At 50.9% G+C, this 15893-nt stretch overlaps 2 protein-coding genes across 2 annotated transcripts; both read right to left on the reverse strand.

Moving 5' to 3' along the window:
- Window positions 1-6355: 6355 nt before the first annotated feature.
- LOC109459499 (metallothionein-1E) lies at window positions 6356-7914 on the reverse strand. The gene is made up of 3 exons (XM_019754003.2): window positions 7759-7914; window positions 7247-7312; window positions 6356-6576 (listed from the first exon to the last, which is right to left on the reverse strand). The coding sequence occupies exons 1-3, from the start codon at window positions 7784-7786 to the stop codon at window positions 6485-6487; spliced, it is 186 nt and encodes a 61-aa protein (XP_019609562.1). The 5' UTR covers window positions 7787-7914; the 3' UTR covers window positions 6356-6484.
- A 3615-nt stretch (window positions 7915-11529) lies between these two features.
- On the reverse strand, window positions 11530-13099 carry LOC109459508 (uncharacterized). Its single transcript, XM_019754015.2, has 3 exons — window positions 12757-13099; window positions 12108-12173; window positions 11530-11764 (listed from the first exon to the last, which is right to left on the reverse strand). Exons 1-3 carry the CDS (start codon window positions 13082-13084, stop codon window positions 11673-11675), a joined length of 486 nt encoding a protein of 161 aa, XP_019609574.2. The 5' UTR covers window positions 13085-13099; the 3' UTR covers window positions 11530-11672.
- Window positions 13100-15893: the final 2794 nt, after the last annotated feature.

Raw genomic sequence — 15893 nt, forward strand, 5'->3', positions numbered from 1 at the left:
TGCTCCAAAAGATGCATTAGAGCAGATTGTCCGGCTAGGTCTTATTTTCGGGGGAAACACGGTAGGGGCAAAGTTGGTGCCTTAAAATTTCAAAGTAAGGCCCTAGGAAAATTGGCAGAACATTGCTTATGCTAACGCCAAACTACTTCCCTGAGGGCCTATCTGCATACCTCTCACTCTCTCATAGCTGTGAGTTTCGAACTACTTTCTAGCATCTGAGGAAAGCAAGTCTGATTGTCTTACGCTTCTTAACAGGTGAAACAGAACTGGCGTTTCCCCAGCTTGCAATAAACAAAATGACCACAAGATGGCAGAAAACACCAAGCAAGCGAAGTCAATCTTTTAAAAATGTGAAGTGCTCAGCTTAGCCTTGGAAACTTGAACAGAAGAGCTGGGATCTATGACACCGGGAGAGGAAGTACTTAGAATTCTGGGAGTCATAGTTAAACTATGCTGCTGAGATTTTTAAAAAATGTACCTACCTTTCAAACTGCCTACGAGCCTCCTCACACCTTATCTGGAATCTTGATTTTAAGAAAGCGCTTACTAGATAAATGAATAAGTGAATTAAACCAGTTCTCAACCAGGGGGCATTTTGCTCCCCCAGGGGACATTTGGCAATACCTGGAAATAGTTTTGATTGTCAAAACGACGGGAGTGCTCTGGCATCCCGTGGATGGAGGCCAGGGAGGCCTAAATGCATGCACGGACAGCCTGTACAACAAGGAACTACCTGACCCAAAATGTCAGTGGGGCCCAGGCTTACACACCCTAGACTAAACAAACAAACGACAAGGCCCTGCCCCTGATGAAGTGAGACAGGGCTCCTTGGATCTCCTCTCTCTGTAGCGGGGCCTGGGGCCCAGGTCTGGCAGGGAAGTTGCTCTCAGTAAGGCTGCAGCACTGAATCGTGTGAGAACATGGAGAAACTGCTCCATCCCCGAGAAGCTGACAGTCTGTGGGGGTTGGAAACTGGGATGCCTGCATGGCCACAGAGGTAATACAAGCGGGGAAAGTGGACCAGAAGAAAATAAAATGCCATGGGACTGTGACAACTTGGAGAATGTGACTCTTACGGGTTTTGATGCTGCGAGGCAGGAAAATGGGCCCAGTGCTGCTGGACCTTCCACCTTGGGGAATGAAAAGGGGTGACACTTGGGCCAGACCTTGAGGGATGAGTGGGATTTGGGTAGGTGGAGGCGGAACAAGCTGGAGTAATCATTCCAGACAGGGATGCGCCAGCCAGGAGTTGCAGATTGGCCAAATCTGAGTCTCTGACTTTTGTTTGCTCTTTTTTTCTCTCTCTCTTTTTCCTTTTAATATGATTCTTAATTGTAGTAAAATATCTATAACATAGAATTTACCATTTTAAAGTGTACATTTCAGTGGCCTTAATAATATTCGCATTGTTGTGCAACTACCGCCACCATCCAGCTCCAGAACTTTTCCATCACCCCAAACAGAAACTCTGTGCCCATCAAACAATAACTCCCCATGTCCCCCTCCCCAACTCCTGGTCACCTCTGTTCTATGTGCTGTGTCTATGAATTTCCCTAGTCTAGGTACTTTATAGAAATGGAATCATACACGTTTGTGTCTGGCTCATTTCAGGTAGCATAATGCTTTTACGGTTCCATACAATCTCTTAAACACCTGGATATTTTTCATAAAACTCTGGATTTCCCGTTTGTCCTATAAAATTTGCAAGCTCTGGCCTCACCGAGCCCACATCCCACAGGACAACAATGGGCTGGCACTGAGATGTGACTGCCCTGAAGAGAGCTGCTGGGAAGGGAGCATCGGACTGCGAACGGGGAGCCTCTTGAGCAGTTACCCACCTTGTGACCTTGTGTAGATCCTGTTTTCTTTCACAACGAATTGTTTTTAATTCCAGAAGCAATGCATGAACTCATTTGCTTGCCGAAAAGAAAACAAAACATCAGAACCCTGTAGGTAAGTCTAACGTCCCTTTGGTCTTTCCCAGCCATGGGTGAGTATCCCCATTTGATATCGTCAAACTTTAAAATCAATATCAATCTGGTGGAAGGCCACACAGCTTTGTCTTAATAGCATCGACTATTTACTGAGCACCTACTATATTCTGGGCATGGTGTTATTCTATCTTCATAATCCCGTTTGATGGATACCATTTTACACCCACTTGATTGGCAGAAATTTAAACGTCCAACATTCCAAAAGAGGGTGGCAGAAAGTGGGAGTCTGCTTGATGCTGCACTGTCTTTTATCACCCCATGTTGAATTTGTGTAGTCGACACCCGCCACCCACCGCACTCATACCAAGGACTGAGGACCCTGGTAGGCAGACTGCCTTAGTCATCACTATTAATCAGTACTTGTCACAGGCCCAGGACAATGAACAGACCCAATCCCATTGTCCCCTTGCCCGTTAATCCTCTATGGCTCCCCGTTAGCTGGGAAATGATCACACGAGGCTCTTTTTCCCATTGCCAAGCCTTTTCTTATACTATTCTCTCCTTCAGGACTGGGGTGGCTTGCTGTAAGGAGAGACAGGGCAGCCAAGAGCCCTGCACACATGCCCTTTTTGGGCTTGTTTCCTCTAGGGAAGCTTTTGGGGATTTTGTCTCGATTTTTCATCGGTACTAAGGCCCCAGCACCCTGGGACCCACAGCGCTATGAGCAGCCTCATCTGACTGCGCAGACATTGAGTCCCTGCCAGGAAAGTGAGTTTCCCAGGCCCGAGAGTGGCAGGCCCCAAGGGCAGGAAACACCTACCCACACAGAGCCTCACCCCGGGCAGGCAGGCGTGTCTCACAGGCCCAGGCAAGAAGGAGAGTGGCCCAGGATGGGAGGTGATATCCAAACCCCCATCCTGTCCTGCCCTCAGAGTCTCAGGCCCTGGGCGGTGGTCCTGTGATGTTACAGAGGAAGCCCCTTGCCCCACCAACATCGTCTCCAGACTCCTTGGTTACCAGCAATAGAATTAAGCTGAGGTTCATTTGCTGGAAGGGTAAAGGGGGTCAGGGGGTGAGTGGAGCTGCAGGACCAGGCTTGGAAAGGGGCAGGAACAAGGAAATGTCATAGGGTTGGGATGCAGAATCTGCAGGCCTGGACTCGGGGCCCAAAGAATCTGGTCGGGGCATGTGCCTGTGACAAATGTCCTGGGAACTCACTCTAACCCCAAGGGGAACATCTGATTGGCTGAAGCTCCCTGGAGAGCAAGGGTCTGAACCTTTAGGGTTTTTAGTTGGATCCCTGGATCCCCCTCCAAAGCTGCGCACAATAGAGGGGTGGTAGGAGTTCCCCAAAAGGAAGTTGGGGCATGGATACCAGACAACCGAACTTGATCAGTGCCCATCAAAAACCTCAGTCTACCCCCAGAGACTGACTTCTCTGGGGAACGCATTGCCCTTGTTCTCTGAAGGACCACGTGAAGCTGAGAAAACCTCCTGGCAGGGGTGACCCGAGATCACTGAACTGCTGGTGGAGATTGTGGCTTAGTCTGGTTGTGGGGGTTGCAGGAGAAAGAGGTACCTTGGAGAGAGCAGAGTCCAGTCTGCACATGGCTGTACCCCTACATCCAGTGATGGTGATGATGGGTCAACAGGCTAGGTGGCTGATGAAGGGACCCAGGTCCCATCCCCCAGCTTTGTGAGGCTGGAATCCCAGGGGTTAGTCCACAGAGTCCTACATATCACCCAAGCCTTGATGACGGCACCAACTCCCCACTTGTTTCACATTCCTCCTTTGAGCACTCGAGAATCAGGCCGAGGCTCAGAGGAGGGCTCTCTGACCACTGAGAAGTCCCTACTGCTGGCCTTGTGGCACAACACAGCCAACCTTTACAACATACCCCCACCCCCACCGCTACCCCCTACCGTTGCTAAATAGAAGAGTTTGCAGAGGAAGAGACGAAGGCCACCATGGAGGAGGGAAGGGGCCAGGAAGGACCTGGGCTCAGCAGATGCTCAGCCTCTCTGGGTCGCAAGAGATGTACCATCACTCTCACAGAAACAGATTTGTAGCTTGTAGTCTTCGTGACGGCCACTTAGGGTGGGCGCTTTCCTCTTCCCATGAGGTAGTTCCAGGTATAGCATACGTTTCAGGTACCCTTTGTTCCGGCCACCTGCACCTTGAATGTATACTTCTCAGGAGAGAGGATCTGATTGGTTCAGTGTCATCCAACACTAAGCATCTGTTCCGGAGGAAGGGCTATCATGCCAGCTTTCCCCTTTCCCCCAGAAGAGTTAGCCTCCCACTTTTCCAGCCCATCCACCACCAATGCTCTAATCACTTCTGGCCAAGAAGTGACCATGTGAAGGAATGAAGGAATGAAGGAATAGGGTTTTCTCCTGGCGTTCCCATCAGACTGAATCACACCCTCTCCCTGAGGCTTCCACACCTCTGTCTTAGCTTGTCTCACACTCAGCCTGTCCCAGAGTCAGAGTGGAATAGGGCCATTCTCCTGAAAAGCGGAAATGTTCAGACTGCATCATTCTTTGCCTCCGTTCAGCAGCTGCATCCTGAAGTGATAAATAAACGTTCCCTGAATTCAACAGGGACTTGAATAAGACCTCCTCCAGCAAAGGGATTGGATCTCATTTATATGCTATCTTTCTTCTCTGTGCCCAGCACAATGATTTACATACAGCAGGGGTCCAATAAGTGTTCATGGCATCAAGTAAACAGCATTTATGGATCACCTACTGATGGTCAGGCTGTGCCTGGCCTAGAGGGAAGTAGCACTTGCTAAGCACTTATTAGGTGCCAGAGACAGCTAGCCACATTTAACCTCGCAACAACCCTGTGGGGTAGGTGCTATTATTGTCCCCACTTTCCAGATGAGAAATATGAGGCACAAACAGGCCACATAACCTGCCTAAGTAGGGGAGCTATGCTTCCAGCCAGGCAGTCTGGCCCCAGAAATGACACGTTTAACTGCTTTCCCAGTTAAACGAGGTATTCACTTCTGGAATTAAACAATCATTCTGATGCAGCCATCTCAAATTAGAAAAACACTATTATAAATTAATGCCCCACCCACCTCTTGGGGAGATGGAGCTCAGGGATAGAGCAAGGACGCCACTTCACACATGACTTGGAAAACACAATGTTGCAAGTTGGATGACTGTTTCTCAGGTCCGTGAAGACATTATGTCCCCTTCCCTGGAGAAGTTTGGCAGCTGTGGGTCCCGAAAGCAGAACTGTGAAAGAGCAACAAATGGGCACATTTATGAACCTTGGCACCAGGACTTCCAGACCAAACAGGCAGTGCCACACAACATTCCTGTCCAAGCCCCACAAGGTCTGTGCCAGGCTCTCTCGCCAGGAAAAGGCAGCTGGGACATCAGCCCACCCATATCGGGTAGTGTTTTCATAGTGTGAGTCTCCAAGGAGGCTTGGACTGCCCTTTCAGTCTGATTTGCTCTCTACGAAGGCACTTGCCACATCCTGCCTGCCTCTCCCTCTACAGACTGACGAGAACTGGGTCCCTCCGGGTTCCCTGGGCCACCAGTGCAGATAGCTACTTGTTAGGGGTGTTGGCTTCATATACCAACTGGGGTGGAAATACTTCCTGGCAGCTAGTTGCATTTCACTGAGTCCATGTGACTGTGTCAATAGGTTGCAACCTTAGGTACTTGTTAAAAATACAGGCTCCCCTTGGCCCATAAGAAATCAGATTGGGGCTGGGAAGGGAAGTGGGATGGCAGCTTGGCACTCTTGCCACCTCACCAAGCGATTCAGCTGCACAAGCGGTTGTGGGGGGGCAGGTCACTCAAATGAATGAAGCACATGGTCTCTGTTCTCCCCTCTCCAAAGTGTAATTAGCCGACTCCCCTCAACACTAGCTCAGACATGCTGGCCTTCTATTTCCTGAACACATCAAACTTTTTCCCACTTCGGGGCGTTTGCTCAAGCTGTCCCCTGACAGGAATGCAGCTCTCAGATCTCAGTGCCAAGGTGTCTTCACTAGGCACACCCCAACAGCATTCTCAGTCATAGCCATTGTGTTTCTTCTGTGCGGTAATTCTGTCTCTCCCCGGCAGTCTGTAGGCCCCATGTCACCTCACCACTGAGACCCCAATGCCTGTGTATATAGTAGGGACACCATAGGTGGCTACCAAATGAATATATGCAGTGACACAGACACACAAAAAGGGCAGGGACCAGTTAACTCTAGAAGGAGATAGAGGAAACGCTCTGCCACAGCTCACCAAGAAAAGCCAAGGCCAGGCCAGATGGCCGGCAGCATTACACCTCACCCGGCAATTCCTGTGCCAAATCCACCCTCAACTTCTCCCAACGCAGGTTCCCTGACAGCCCAACGAGAACCAAGTCTCTCGTTCCCAAAACACTATGAGGAACGCGGAGCCAGAAGAGTCTAGATACGTTTATTGTTATTCAAAAAGTTCATACAAAAAGGAATGTGGCAATGGGGTCAGGGTTTATGAAAAAATAAAAAAAATGCAGGTTTGAACATCTTGCTCTATTTACATCAGGGACGTCACGCACAGCAGCTGCACTTGTCCGTCGCTCCTTTGCAGATGCAGCCCTGGGCACACTGGGCACAGCCCACGGGGCAGCAGGAGCAGCAGCCTGGGGAGAAAGGGCAGAGGGAGAAGTCAGAGCAGATATGACAGGCATCTCTCTGCCCGACAGCAGGCCTGGCACAAGTGCCCCACACTCCCAACCCAGAAGACCCTGAATTTGAGATGGCGTGTACTGTCCTGAGACAATTACTATAGAACTTTGGAAACAGCCGCCCTGTTCCTTCTGAGTCCACACAGGGCAGAAAGCATGGAGAAGCAGTGACAGGGCCTAGGGGGCAATGGAAGTCAGTCCCACACCCCCTAGAACAATACAATGTACCAAGGAAAGTTCTCAAGATCAGAGACGGGCAAAACTCCTGCCCAGAGGGCCAGGAAAGCTCTGGGCTGCCTCTACAGGAGAGGGCTGTACCAGGAGGTCAGAGAAATGTGCATAAAGTGCTCAGGACACTAGAGGGTTCAGAAAGAGACAGGTTCTAGCTCTGGCTCCATCCTTGGCATCATTTGGTGACCTCTCTGGACCTCAGTGTCCCCATTCTAGAATGAGGTTGGACTCAACCACCTCCATGGCTCTCTGGGCTCTGATTCTGACTCTTGTGCTGAGGAAAGGGTGGTAGGGGGACACTGGGTCATTGGCCTGATCTTTTCTGTGCAGCTCAGGGTGCCCTCCTGACTCAGCCCAGCAGCCCCCATAATCCCAGAGAAGGCCCCTCACTCACTCTTCTTGCAGGAGGTGCATTTGCAGTCCTTGCATTTGCAGGAGCCGGCGCAGGTGCAGGAGCCACCTGCAAGGAGGAGACAGGCAAGGAGATGTGAGTGTGATGCGGCAGAGCTAACAGTCAATCAACAATCACTCCCTGCATTTCCTGTCAGGACCCAGCACTAGAAGCTCCTTGCCCACTCAGAGCAGAAAAAGAAAGTCCCATCTTCTCTCTTGGTGCGGGGAAGGTAGGTCCTCTCCCGATTTTACCCGACAAGGTAGGTCCCAGGCTCCAGACACAGTCCAGGCATACTGGATCTGGCACCAGGGTCTTATGTTCTGAACTCCAAACAAACAAAGTCCCCACCTGCCATCAAGGCCTGGCAGCTCTGAGGCCTGGACAGAGCACCGGTCCCAGTCCAGCAGCCCCCTGACCTTAGTACCCTCAACTCTAACATAGAGGCAAAGGGAGACTGGAAATGCTCGCAGGAGCTTGGCTAGGAAGAAAGCACAGAAGAGCCGGGTCCTTACCGGTGGGGCAGGAGCAGTTGGGGTCCATTTCGAGCAGAGGTGAGGCAGGAGGTCTAAAGTGAGAGGCGAAGAGGAACCAGTGCTGATACGACGCGTGGTGGCGCCTACGAGCCCGCGTGTTCGCTTTATAGCCAGAAGAGTTGGCCCGGGCGCAGAGACCCCGCCCAGCTTTGCACCCCGCCCCGGCCCTTGCACCCCGCCCTGGCCCTTGCACCCCGCCCCGGCCCTTGCACCCCGCCCCGGCCCTTGCACCCCGCCCCAGCTCTTGCACTCCGCCCCACTGAATCCGTGCCGCCCGCAACGCGTTAGGCTGGGCTGAGTGCACCTGGCCCGGCCGAGCGCATCTTTCCCCCATCGCCTTCGGGGTCTGTGCGCACCGCACGTGCAGCCCCTTAGGCTCTAGATCACGCGGAGGGATTTGTAAGACGTGCTGTACACGATGTCCTGGCCTCCCGGCCTCACCCTTCCCAGTTTTCCCCAGGGGATGCGGCAGAGCTAACAGTCAATCAACAATCAACAATCACTCCCTGCACGTTCCCGGGTATTCTGGTAACTCAGCCCCTGAGACCTGCCAGTTTCCCCCACCCCTGCTCCCCGCGTCCTTGTTCTCGGGTTCGCCCTTTCCTGGAACCCATGTGCAAGCCCAACCTTGTGCTCACGTCCCTGACTTGGCTGGAGTCCAGGAGTTGTGTGCAAAGACCGCTGGTAGATGTGACCTTTACCCCCTCACCCCCGCCCCCCAATCATCGCTTTCCCTCCAATACACAGCAAAGTCGCGAATACAGGCCCCTTCCTCCTTCCTTTCATCCTCCATGACTGGAGGAGTGAATGGGCACATTCCTTTGCCTAAACTTTACAGGGCTTTCTTCAGCCTAGTCCTTCCACCCACTCCAGGACGGAGGTTCCCAAAGCATGGGATGCCCCTCTGGGAAGGGATCATTTTAGGTGCTGGGCCAACTGGGCATAAATAACAAGAAAAGGTATTTCCCTTTCAGTTTTTCCTGACAATTACAAAATATTTGGTCTGTGCCAAGCCTTGGTTAATCGCTTTCCCTCTTTAAACCCTAACAACAACTCTAAAGGGAAATACTAGAATTACACACAGCACAAGGAGTTTACATAATGTAACTAACCCACTAACCCACGTGAGGTTCTGGGAAGTGGTGCCCTGGATCTGACTCCTGTCACTTCCCCATAGAAAGTCAATGATGCACATTCTCTTTGACCCAGAGATGTGTCTTCACCAGCTCTATTGCGTCAAGCTCAATTCTGAGTGACAAAGTGATACATACAGAAGGAATATATCTATATATATAGATATAGCTATAGCTATAGATATAGACATATAGATGTAGATAGATATAGATATATATACAGATATAGATATAGATATATATCTGTACAGATATAGTTTTGTGGCTACCGTCTATGTTTGGAAGTAAACCGATTCTCATTTTCAGTAGTGTTAAAGAGTTTGCTTTTCATATAAATATATTTAAGAAAGTGTGAATGGATTAAAATAATGTTAAGTAAAGTACTGCTGCAGGTGATGGAAATGGCGGGATGCTTCCTTGTCTGTGATGACACATGGATGGTGTTGCTCATGCTTTACATCTGTAGTGCTGATCCTCTTTAGTGGGAAGAGAGGCTCACCTGTCAGGGCCACTGGTCTCTTGTCCACACGGTTGATGAGGGCAACACAGCGCGAGGCACAGCAGGCTGGCTTCTTTGTCTGCAAGTAGAAAAATGTCTCCTATGCTGTGAGTAATAAATATAAATTAATAGACAGCTATTATTATAGATTACTCACAGTGTGGCTGGCATCATTCTAAGTTCTTTGTGTGTATTAAATCATTCAAACCTAAGAGCCACACACTATTATTTTCCCTTTTTATAGTGGGGGAGACTTAGCCACAGATAGGTAATGATACCCAGCTATCAGTGACACGGGTGGGACTGGTACTCATGCCAGCTGCCCTCAGCCACCACTTGGCACCGTGACATCACATGAAAGAGGAGGACACCGGACACCTGGCACAGAGGCAGCAATGGGAAGGGCACTGAGTACTGAGGAGTCAGACCCCTGGGCGTAGCTCTGTGACCTCTCTGGGCTTCAGTTTGCCATATCTCAAGGCAGGAGCACAACAGGACTGTCTCAAAGGACCTTTCCAGCTTTGAATAACAAGAGGCAGGATTTAGCACCCAGTGAGGACACAATCAGCCACCCTTGGGCAGGGGGTGAGACAGTTGTAGCATACATTCAGACTTGGGACTACCAGCTGTATGACCTTGGGCAGGTTGCCTAACCTCTCTGGAAAGTAGCCCCCTCACTCCAGTCTGTGGACTTTCACTCTCTCACTGGTTCCTGTGCATCAAATGACATGAAGGGTGGGAAAGGCTTTGGTGTCGCCCAAGTGCTGTGGCAGCCTCTTGTCCCAGAGGACCTAAGGCAGGTCATCCACACTCCCCATGGCACTGGGTCAGCCGGATTCTAATGCCATCTCTAGCCTCCAACCCAGACTAATGCTTTGAAACCATCGAGCCTTTCTCCAGGAGTTTGTTGGGAGCTAAAAGGATTCAGTGTGGATATAGTGATCGAAATGGCCACTGTTTGTTAAGCCTTAGCCAGGAGCCAGGACGCCATTATTTATTCCTCACATAGAGAGAGGTATAATCTACTTTATACAAATAAAAAACTGGAATCTCAGAGAGTTTCAAAGGACTTGTTCAGGTCCCAAAGCCAGGTGGCATTGTGGACTGTGAACCAGGATGCCTGACATCGGCACCCATACCCCTACACAGCCTGGCTTTTGCAAACCCTCTTCACACAGGGCACCTGCTAGGCAAGCGTGGTCCTGCCTTCAGGTCCACAGGACTTGTCCTTCTCTTTGATTTTACATCAAATAGCAACTCCCTCCACAAATAGCCAGGGGAACTAACCGTTGGCATTAATTACAAGTCACTAGGGCCTCACTCCTGTCTAATAAACACCACCACACCTTCCACACTGCAGAACCCCACATCACCCTGCACAGGCTGACAGGTAATGCTTCATCTGGAACCAGTTCTCAGGTGTGCTCCTTGTTGCTGAGAAAAGGCCAGCCAATTCTCCCCAAATTCCTAGGAACTTGGTTAGTTTCAAGGAACCAAAGGCTATATTTTGATGGAGGCCCAGATTTTAGCCTGACCTAGGGAGGAACCTGCAGAGATTCAGAGCCAAGTGAAAACAGGGAACTCTCAGGGGTAGCAGGTGTCCTGTCAGTGATGTGGGGCAAGCCAAGAGTGACGGTTCCCTGGGGGGATGTTGGGCGCAGTGCCACTCCAGGTGTGGGGTCCACACCTTGGGGCGTTTATGAATTGTCTCCAGTGCTCAGTGCACACTTCTGACGAACAATGTGCAGCATTTAAAAATCTCTATTATTTGTTCTTCCTATGTTTATTGAAATTGTGTGTGTTGAATCTAGAAACATGGGCTTTGTATTGTCCTTTCATAGTATTTATTAATTACTAAGATTTAGGTCTGGGATGAATAGAAAAAACAACTGATCCTTCAATAGAAGGATTTTTAAGCCCATGTAGGAACCAAGCGGGTAGGGAGTTGTTTTCCATTCTTAGTCACTTTTAGGCCTGAAACCCACTGAAGACCTGAAGTTGGGCAGGGAAACCAGAGAGAATGAGAATTCCTGACTGAGAAGTTTTGGTACCATCAACATGAACCCATCTAATCCCCTATGCCAGCCATGGTGGGTACACCGAGGAAAACAGTCAGAATAAAGGCAACAACTTTTATTATCATTCATGTATTTTATAAAAAAGAAAGGGAATGAATGTAGCAAACGGGTCAGGGTTGTACAAAAAAATGTAGGTTTGAGTATGTTGCTCTATTTACATCAGGAAGCAGGCTCTCTGTGATGTCATGCACAGCAGCTGCACTTGTCCGATGCTCCTTTGCAGATGCAGCCCTGGGCGCACCGGGCACAGCCGACGGGGCAGCAGGAGCAGCAGCCTGGGGAGAGAAGTGGTAAATGAGAGGTCAGAGACTTTACCAGGTAACTCCCCGCCCAATATGAGGCTTATCACAAGCCTTGGGTCTTGGAGGACCCTGAGTACAGAAAAGCATAATCTGTCCTGTGGTGATGAATAGAACCTTTGGGGGTTGGCTTTCACCAGAAAAGGCTGGCCTGCCCCATCTGAGCCCAGGAAGGGCAGGAAGCCTGCAGCAGCAGTTGTAGGCTCCTAGGGGCAAAGCAAGACCAACCTCCCCAGAGCCATCCACTCACAACCAGCTCTGGGCTCCCTCCCTTGTCTTAGCCCAACCCCTGGATTCCCAGAGAAGGCCCCTCACTCACTTTTCTTACAGGAGGTACATTTGCAGTCCTTGCATTTGCAGGGGCTGGCGCAGGTGCAGGAGTCACCTGCAAAGAGGAGAAAGACACGCAAGGAGATGTGTGATGTGGGCGAGACAGCTCTCTGCACCTCCTCCTCCGGGCAGGGCCCAGCTCTGGGAACTCCTGTCCCACGAAGAACCGATGCAAGCCTAACCCTACCTTCTCCATCCTCCTGCTGGAGCAGGCGGGTCTCTCCCTTGTATTTACCCCACAGGGATGGTGCCAGGCTCCAGACCCAGTTCAGGAATGCTGGGGCTGGGGACTTATGTCTTGAGCCCAGAAGAGGCATTGTCCCTGCCTCCCACCCAGCACAGGCAGAGACGGGCAGAGCACTGAGGCCAGGTCCAGCAGCCCCTTGACACCTGCATGGTGTGGAGCAGGGCCGCCTTGAGCCTCAGGCCTCTAGTCCTCTGAAACAGGAGCCGCTGGGAGGCTGGAAATGCTTAGACTGGGCATGACTGCGTGGATGACGGCGTTGGGCCAGGGAGAAAGTCCAAGACCTGCTAACTACAGGAGTCTACTTCCTGTCAAGCTCAAAATACTCGCTCCTCCACCCCAGGAACACTGGCTGGGAAAGGGGCCTCCGGAGGCCCAGGGCCGGCGTTCTTACCAGTGGGGCAGGAGCAGTTGGGGTCCATTTCGAGCAGAGGTGAGGCAGGAGGTCCGAAGTGAGAAGCGAAGAGGAACCAGTGCTGGTACGACGCGTGGTGGCGCCTACGAGCCCGCGTGCTCTCTTTATAACCAGAAGAGGTGGCCCGGGCGCAGAGGCCCCGCCCCAGCCCTTGCACTCCGCCCCGGCTCTTGCACCCCGCCCCGGCCCTTGCACCCCTCCCCGGCCCTTGCACCCCGCCCCGGCCCTTGCACCCCGCCCCAGCTCTTGCACTCCGCCCCACGGAATCCGTGCGCTCGCAGCGCGGTGGTCTAGGCTGAGTGCACATGGCGGGGCCGGGCGCATCTTTCCCCTATCGCCTTTAGCCTCTGTGCTCTCAGCGCTGATGGCCCCGTTGGCCAACGATCACGAGGAAGGACTTTGTGCAGTGATGCACACGGTGTCCCAAGCTTCTTGCCAGGCCCTTTCCAATCCCCCCACCCTCCCCCGGAACTGCGAACTACGGTCTCCATGTCCTTGTTATTGGAATCCAGATCCTTTGACCTAGCGGTCTTTCCCACTCCTAGCCCCCATGCACTTGTCCTCACGTTTGGCTCTTCCAGACACCCACGAGTAACAAGCTCCGGAGCTCCTGTTCCTGACTTGACGGGAGCAGAGGAGGGACGAAAGGGAGTAGCCTGCAATGGAACCTTGGCCTCCCACCCGCATTTCTTCTCCTTGTCGTCCCCCCCCCCCCGCGCCCCCCCAGCTCCTTTTCTGCCATACACTGGCCTTTGCCTCTTCCTTCCTTCCTTCCAGTCTCCACCTGAAGGCATCCGTGGACGTATTTGTCCTGGTCCTTCTCAGAAAACTCTAATGCTCTTCCCTACAGCTTGCTAGTACACCCCAATCCAGGCGGTTCCCACAGTGTGGCGTCCCCCCAAAGGAAGAATCATTTTAGATGAGGGGAAGACTTGGCTTTGAATAACACAGCAAGAAGAGTGCTTATTTCTCCTTTCCCTCTCCTAACCGTGACATAGCACTTATGCCAGGCCCTGTTAGATCGTTGTACCCTCCCAACGACCCCAAAATGGAAATGCTTTTACTTATGAGCCCTTTTTCCTAATAGGACTGCTTCAACATGAGGAGTCTAAATTACTTGCCGAAGGTCACAGAGCTAGGCATTTGTATACTAAATTGAATCCAGTCAGGGAAAGAAGGTGGCTGATAAACCGGCCTGTGGGCTAGGTCTGTTCACAGCACTTCTCTACTGCTTGAAGACATGTAAACAAGAGCCAGCTGCCAGCTCAGCCACGATGGGCAGCAATACAGGTGACCCATAACTGAAACAGAAATATTTTTATTTTATATATCTGGCCATCTTCTATATCTGGAATTAGACACTCACTATCAGTAGGGATAAAGGTTTGCTTTCCACATAAATATATTTAAGAAAATATGAAGCATTTCAAGGCACATGTTTAAATAACATATGGTGTAGGTGGCAGGACAAATGGCAGGTTTCTTTCGGTATCTGAGAAGGCATCCTCCTGATGACTTGACATCCTTAGTGCCAAGGACAGTTTTGTGGGAAGAGTGAAGGGAGTCTCTGGTCGGCAGGTCACTTCCCCATGGGGTTGATGAGGAAACCATAGGACACACAGCCCTGGCTTACTTGTCTGGAGGTAAATTTCCCCCAGGCTATGTAGAATAATCACAGGGAAATAGCTAGTGTTATGGACCACTCACCATGTGCCAAGACCCATAGTAGGTTCAGTGCATGTATGGACTCCTTCACTCCTATGGACCATATGATTTTATTTTGCCCCTTTACCGTGCAGGAGACGGAGCCACAGAGAGGGTATGTCACAGGGCTCTAAGCGATACAGGTAAGACGTGCACTTATGCAGGCTGCCTGCAGCATCATGCCCTCACCACCACTCGACACCCTGACTTCACACAGAAGATGAGGTTGCTGACACCTGGCCCAGAGGCAGCAGTGGGAAGAGCAGATAACTGGCCATCTCCATAGCTCTGTGATCTCTCTGGGCTTCATTTTCCATGTCTCAACTCAGGGACACAACTGGGTCTTCTCGAAAGCCCCTTCTTGCTCTGAATAGTGAGAGACATGATTTAGCATCCAATGACAACATGATCAGCCAGCTGTGGCCAGGGAGTGAGGCCACCTGTAGCATAGGTTTGGACATGTGACTTCTGAGCTATGTGACCTTGGGCAGGTTGCTTAACCTCACTGGAAAATGGCATAATCGCTTCAACCCTTCCATTTCCAGGCTCCTGTCTGGATTAAATGGCATGAAAGGTGGGGAAGGCTTTTGTGTCTGTCCAAATGCTGTGGCAATGTCTTGTCCCAGGTGGCTTATTGTAGGAGTTTATCCATAATCCCTCTGGTACCAGGTCAGCAAATTTCCATCCCATACTTAATCTCCAGCTAGAGTAATGCTTCTAAACCAATGAACCTTTACCCAAGAACTTGTTGGGATCTAACAGGACTTCTCTCACCATGAATGTCATGTGGACATAGCGATCGTAAAGGCCACAGTTTAGTAAGCCCTAGCCAGGAGCCAGGACAGTACCGTTTATTTCTCACATAATCTCCTTTCTACAAATCAGGAAATGGAGCCTCAGAGAGTTTCAGTGACTTGTCCAGGCCACACCACTAGTGGCAAAATAGGCTGTGAACCAGGATGCATCACACCAACACCATGGTCTTGGCACAGGCTGGCTTTTGTGATCCCCTCTTCACACAGGGCACCTGCTGGGCAAGCGTGGTCCTGCCTTCAGGTCCATAGGACTTGTCCTTCTCTTTGATTTTACATCAAATAGCAACTCCCTCCACAAATAGCCAGGGGAACTAACCGTTGGCATTAATTACAAGTCACCAGGGCCTCACTCCTGTCTAATAAACACCACCACACCCTCCACACTGCAGAACCCCACATCACCCTGCACAGGCTGACAGGTAATGCTTCATCTGGAACCAGTTCTCAGGTGTGCTCCTTGTTGCTGAGAAAAGGCCAGCCAATTCTCCCCAAATTCCTAGGAACTTGGTTAGTTTCAAGGAACCAAAGGCTATATTTTGATGGAGGCCCAGATTTCAGCCTGACCTAGGGAGGAACCTGCAGAGATTCAGAGCCAAG

This window comes from Rhinolophus sinicus, linkage group LG11 (genome assembly GCF_036562045.2).
Source record: "Rhinolophus sinicus isolate RSC01 linkage group LG11, ASM3656204v1, whole genome shotgun sequence".
NCBI lineage: Eukaryota > Metazoa > Chordata > Mammalia > Chiroptera > Rhinolophidae > Rhinolophus > Rhinolophus sinicus.